The 6,742-nt window shown below is 45.6% G+C and overlaps 2 protein-coding genes across 2 annotated transcripts; one reads left to right on the forward strand and one right to left on the reverse strand.

Moving 5' to 3' along the window:
- Positions 1-409: 409 nt before the first annotated feature.
- On the forward strand, positions 410-2,143 carry COCVIDRAFT_32032 (glycoside hydrolase family 43 protein; the record flags this gene model as incomplete). Its single annotated transcript, XM_014694657.1, has 1 exon — positions 410-2,143. One exon carries the CDS (start codon positions 410-412, stop codon positions 2,141-2,143), a length of 1,734 nt encoding a protein of 577 aa, XP_014550143.1.
- Positions 2,144-3,506: 1,363 nt separating this feature from the next.
- COCVIDRAFT_116350 (hypothetical protein) lies at positions 3,507-4,010 on the reverse strand (the record flags this gene model as incomplete). The annotated part of the gene is made up of 2 exons (XM_014694658.1): positions 3,507-3,627; positions 3,685-4,010. 2 exons carry the CDS (start codon positions 4,008-4,010, stop codon positions 3,507-3,509), a joined length of 447 nt encoding a protein of 148 aa, XP_014550144.1.
- Positions 4,011-6,742: the final 2,732 nt, after the last annotated feature.

A 6,742-nucleotide genomic window follows, 5' to 3' on the forward strand; every position in this document is an offset into this window, starting at 1 on the left:
TAAGCGTCGGCACTCGCCCGCGACGAGTGTCAGCGCAGCTGACTTAGCTTAATAAGTTAAGCCTTGGCACGGATAGAGGGTAGCCTAATAGATAATCGAGTAAGTTCGGAATTTCCGAAGGTAGCGCCCGTTGTAGCTAGTGATCCGGAAGTCCCGGAACGCTTGCAGTATGGAGCTATATAGGGAACTACTTTAGCATAATTAACTTGTTAATCACTTGATCTATCCTTGCAGGGAAACATTCTGTAGTGACGACTGATATTTCACCAGAGCTCTCTACGCGACAGCCTTTCCCCGCATATCGGATAATCCGTCTCTCCCGACTCGCACTGTATTGACCAAAGTAGATATATAGTGGTCTCAGGACACGAAACTATGGTCACTAAAATCTCGGACCTTTCCTACAATCATGCTGCGCTCATTCGCAATCGCGCTGCTTATGGCGCCAATTCAAGCTTTTAATCTTTCGTACACGAACCCAATCATACCAGGATGGCACTCGGATCCAAGCTGCGTATTTGTTCCTGAGCTGGACGATACCTTCTTCTGCACAACATCAAGCTTTGAGTCATTCCCAGGCTTTCCAATCTACTCAAGCAAGGACTTATTGACCTGGAAGCTTGCCAGCTACGGGTTGAACCGCTTGGAGCAGTTCCCACCTATCCTTACTACGAACAACCTGGAGTTTGGTGGCATGTGGGCAAGCACTTTACGTTTTCACAATGGCAGATTCTACCTCATCTCGACATGGTTCAATGCGGATATCTATAAGCCTGGGTTCGTACTTACCAGCACAGCGGATCCATATGACAACGATTCCTGGCAGAAACTTCTCGAAATCAATCCACCGGGCGATGTTATTGACCCCGACCTTTTCTTCGATGACAATGGTTCCGTTGTCGTCGCGACTTCAGGAATGCCTATTCGAGCATGTTATCTTGACTTGGCAACAGGGCGCACTAGTACGCCGTGGATGCTCTGGAACGGCACTGGTAATTCAAGCCCAGAGAGCCCGCATATATATAAAAAAGACGGTTACTACTACCTTCTCATTGCTGAAGGTGGTACAGCGATCGGTCATGCAACAACAATGGCGCGATCCAAGACAATAAACGGGACATGGGAACCTATGCCGCATAATCCACTCGTTTCCAATCGAGGCACAGATGCATACTTTCAGACAGTTGGCCATTCTGACCTCTTCCAAGATTTTAACGGAAATTGGTGGGGTGTGGCCCTTTCCACTCGGGGTGGACCAAGATTATATAATGCATCCATCGCCCCCATGGGTAGGGAGACCGTGCTCTATCATGTTTCGTGGCCAGAAGGAGAATGGCCCACCGCAAGCCCTGTCACTGGAAGAATGACTGGTCCTATTCCCATGCGTGGCAACTCTAAAAACCTTCCTGGTCTGGGTCCATACGTAGGCATGGCCGATGTAGTTGATTTCGCGCCTGGATCATCCGTACCGAAGAATTGGATAACTTGGAGGCCTCTGTACAACGCATCCTCAATCCAAGTCTCTCCTAAGCATACTCTGCAAATCCAATCCTCTCGCGCAAACCTCACCGGAGACTCCTCGTTTAACGCTACAAATGAAGGCATCAATGCAATTTTCCGCAAACAAGAACACACATTCTTTAATTTTTCTGTTGACCTTCACCTCGGATTCGCCTCTAGTTCCGATGACAAGCTCGGTGTCTCGAATTTTCTACAACAACAACAACAACACGTTAACCTTGGGGTTGTCTATCTCTGCGATGAAAAGAATGAACTTGCACCGTATTTCCGCTTTCGTGCACGATCCATCAAGGCAAAGGCCCCGGCGGATATTCTAGAGCCTGTTCCAGTGTCATGGCTTGATGGACCAGTACGCATTCGCATCATCCCGGATTCGGAAAGTGTTTTCAGCTTTTTTGTCGCACCAGCTGCGCGGCCCAAAGAACAGAGACTTCTTACGTCTTATTCCACAGCTTTACTTACGTATGATGGTGCGGGAACAGGTGGACTGTTCGGCATTTATGCTACTACAAACGGGAACTCGAATCACTCATTCGAGGCGCACGTGAGCCGCTGGCGATATTTGCCCGTTGCGCAGAAGATTGATTATGATACTATAATTATCAATTACGAGTACATCTAAAGCATAGTATCTACATGGTAACTAAGGTCATGAAGCTGCACAGCCATCCAGCCCCAGCCTCATGGAGAGGGTATTTGAGGAAAGTTATTCACCAGTGCTCTAAGCCTCTGACTGGCAGTCGCAATATGCATAGCCACACGCATAGCACGATGCTGACTCAGGTAGATTACTGCAGTAAGCCAGCCATGTGCAGAAAGCATGTCTCGGACAAGTATCAAGCGGGGTAGCGATCAGATATGAGTTCTGATGCCACATCTGTCTCGGAGCTCTTGCCGAATTTTTAGCTTCACTAGTATCTTTAAGAGCTTATACAAGTTAACATAAAAGTGCAAGCACAAGAGAGGGCTGTAGTCGCGCGCTTTGCTAGTGATGGCATAATAGCTTCTTTTAAAGCGACTCTTTCCGGATTAGCTCGCTTGCGACACCGTCACAGTAATTTCTGTATAGCGAGGGCGCAATAGGTATAGAAAACGCTAAGGAACATAACTTTCCTCTAATATAGCGAAAAACAAAGCATGTGTAGAGCCATGCACTGTAAAAGTCGAAGTACTCCTCGATTTTTGCGGCACGGCGGGATTTGCAGCACGCAGGGATAGATTTTGGATGTGAAGAGAGTACTAGCGTTTTGTATTTGACAGGGCATTTCAAGTAGATACAAGAGACTTAATCCGGATTACTTCTCACTAGATGTAAAGGGACAAATCGGAACTCCTCTATTGTTAGAGAGGAGGTAAAAGTAGAGACAGGGTTAGAGAGAAAAAAGCAGCATGGACATGTCGATTACAAGCTACTGCCGAGCTGTAGTAGCCTTTTATGCCTTATTGACGCTTTTAAATTCTGGAAAGAACAAGTCTCCCTAAGATCACGGTGGTAAATAGGTAGAGGTAGGTGTATGATAGGTTTGCTACGAGGTGGGTAGTGGTAGAGTAGGGGAGTAATTATCTAAAACTATACTCTACCTCTACCCATCTCTACCTATTTACCACCGTAGAGACGATATAGCGAATCTATAGGCACTAGCGCGCTATCTATTCTTATTATAACTTTATTTTAGTTATTATACTTAATAGAGGTTATCACTAGTATTACTAGTATATTTTTATTCAACTATAAAGTTCATTTTTCAATCCGTAATTGCGGTAGGTTAGGGTGTAGCCTGCTATTCTTTTCTAACATAACTGATTTTATACGCTACACATCAAATAGGTAGAAAAAAGTGAGCTAACATAACAAAGATACTTTGAATAGTAATTAATCTACTCTCTTGATATCTATTATTATTATTATTATTATTATCTATGTATGGTGGAGCTATACGCTTGTAGACTACGCTAACGCTCAAAGAGTATTTTCAAGAAACGCTCTAGGAGCAATTGAGGTTAAAAGGCCAGGTGGCCGGGATCTGGTCGCAAATACGGTCATTGATGCTGAGACCACCAGCCCTGCAGTACGTAGGAACTTGGGTCTGGGCGTACAAACCGACGCTGTGTCGCAGTCAGGTTTTATGCTTATGCGCAATGCGGAAATCAGGGAAAACTTACGCAGGTCCGGTCTCGTGGTAAACAGCGAGGTTGTATTGGGGGTTGTTCATGTCGAAGTCAGATTGCACGGGCTGGAGACCAAACCTGTACTTGCTGTCACCGCAGGTGTAGACAGGACTAGGAATTTCCTGAATGGCTCCGCTGGGGCTTGTGCATTGTAGGTCGGTAGCGTTGTTGCCAGTGAGCTTGAAACTAACAGACTCGACCTGGTTAAAGTTCCAGCGCAGGGAGTAGTTGGTAATAGTGACCACCTCGCCGCACTCAGAGGTAGTGGGGAGCGCAACGGCGGCGCTAGCGAAAAGAGCGGCAGCAGTGAAGAATTTCATAGTGACAAGTTGAGATTAAGGGGTTCGTAGTGGGCGTTGGTGAATTACTGGAGAGTGTGGTGTGAGTGTTGACTTGGGGAGGATCCGATAGTTGTATTTATGTATATTACACCATGTCTTCAAAGGCCCAATATAGCAACACTGCCCCATGTCACCAGACATTGTAACCTTCCAGGGTGAGGGATACAAGACATGACGGCATCCTAGCAACGCTGCCTCCACAGGCGGATATACCCCAGCCAAGTGGGAAAAGGTCCGAACCTAATAGCGGGCTCGAAACTGCAAACGCATACACGCCCGTGCACCTGTGATCACCTTACCCATTCTCAGATCAGGAGTACTGGCTTGGTGAGCTTCTATCGCACTTGTCGATGATATGGTGGTTGTTACATCCAATTCCTTATGTTTTCGCAATTCCATTCTGTGAAACCACCTAGACAAGTGAAACTTATACTAACAATTTCATACGAATACGAGAATGGTCCTGTGCGCTCACGGTGAGTACTTGCACCTCAACGCGTCACAGCCTATTTCACCTAGCCTTAAAAAATATCATCTTTCTCATAGTAGCTATCTTCCGCGGATACGAGGCTATCACGCTACGGCCGTATTACTGTAGCATACATAGATCCCGTGTGGACTGCACGCCACACCCGCCCGTACAAAGCCACTACTTGGCTTACGTCACGCCAATGATCCTTGCAGATAGTCAGGTGACATTACTAGTAGAGTGTACGCGCGGCATGTTTAAGCACTAGTCCTACTATGTCAGTCTCTATACTTAAAATAGCAGCCTCTGACGTAGAGGCCGATATGCTTTTGCGCAGAGTCGATAGGTGGCTTGTTTATTGAGTGGAGATTCAGTAGCGCAGACCCAGGTGACTAGTTGATTTGTGCATGGCACTACATACCAGTCGGGGTCTCGGGAAACTCGACCCGCATTGATCCCGAGCCACTAGTGGAGCCCGGCGTTTTCACCATTCTATTCTAAGCAGCACCCCGTGTCCACAACGAACATCAGAACTTTGTCTGGTCGCACTTCCCGGTCCTGTGCGCCATTTGCTCTAGAGCAGCTATCGAGGGGCTCTGGCTCAAGGTCACGATAGCGATTGCCAAAGAGTATCTGATAGCCTTTGATGATGTAGTTCATTCCTTTTGTGCTATGGCAATGTAGGTCCTACTTAGAGCCCACATGTTTTTACATCCCTGTAGTGGGAGCTATACAGCTCTTCTCGGATCAGACTTCGGATTAGTTAAATACAGCCGTATTATGTTAAAAGTGAAGCTATCATCGGTGTTCAAAACGGTCACACCACATATCGAAAGCTTGTTCTCTGCCAAGTAAGGCTTAGCCCTAACTACTGTATAGTCCTAGTGTGAATATTTCTGGGCTCTATTAAGTAGATTCATGCGTCTGCACGTTGAACGAGACTTCTAGCATACAGCACCAGGGGTGCGCAAGCGAGTAGATTCACTCAAGAAACTTACATAGACCATCATAATAGCCTGTTAGGCTATCGCGGGACGCCCCGACAACAGTATGTCTAAACCTGAGGTAAATCTAAGTTGTTAGAGATCTAAGCTATTCAGCTGATCTCTAATCCAATCGATCTATTAACCCCAGATCTAAGAATCTATCTAACGTGTCCCACCAGTGAGCTGCGCACCCCACCAAACTTAACGCGGCGTTCTACGCAATTAAGCCACAATAATGTAATAGAATAAGAAAAGATTAATAGATATAATTTATTATCTAGCTCTACACAAAGTACGAATATGTCCTTAAGTATAGCATTTCGTACACGTTAGCGGCACGCGCCGACGTCGCTCACCAGCCTGGCTCTAGCTAGCCTCCATGACCATCCTTTCTAGGCTGGCAAACGGGTCTCCACATCAGGATCTCAGAATCACGATTATCTCGACTCATAACTACCTAAATAGAAAGCTTAATAGCTTATTTTATAGCCCTAAGTTAGTAGTATATTTTCGTCTAATATAGTAGTAGGCTAACTTTAATAGGCAAGAAGATATTAAGTAACCCGTTATGCTAAGAGTTAGGTCTCTACATTTTACTCTAATCTTAGATATCGTATTACCTATCAGAGTCAGTGTCACGATACTCTAGACAGTAGAGGCCAGCCCTCAGGGACCCGTCGGAGACTACTTAGGCCGGAGGCGCGATAGCCACAGAGATAGAGTATATAGTCCTACTAGAACCCTTAGGTATCCCCCTAAGGATTCGTCTTAATCTACTTATCTAATATATCTTTACCTATCTACGAAATACCTTACAATTTAAATCCTTCTACTCTATATCTAGAAGAATAGTCGTAAGAATATTAAAACCTTCTATCTATACGAGGAAGTATTAAGACTATAAGTTACTTAACACGCAGCTCTAAAGAGAAGCAGGCGGCCCAACGCAGTACCAAGGCCTCACTAGCTAGAAGCTAGGGGACCAGCAATTAATTAGAGTTAGAAAGTTAGTAAAACACTAGCACTTAGCCCAACGTTAGAAACTTTATCATAATTAAACTAGATAAAGAATAACTATCTAGTGCTAAAGATAGAGAGAAAGGAAATCCTTAGCCCTCTAACGCATCCCCGGAAACCCTACGGGGAACCAATAGAGCCCCCTTAACGAGAAGCTTAGTGTTACACGGGGTTGGGTGCTAATACTTCTCTAGACTCGATCCAGGTTAGGGCGAGCAAGGTAGGTGAATAGCTCCGTA

This window comes from Bipolaris victoriae (assembly GCF_000527765.1).
Source record: "Bipolaris victoriae FI3 unplaced genomic scaffold scaffold_260, whole genome shotgun sequence".
Lineage (NCBI taxonomy): Eukaryota > Fungi > Ascomycota > Dothideomycetes > Pleosporales > Pleosporaceae > Bipolaris > Bipolaris victoriae.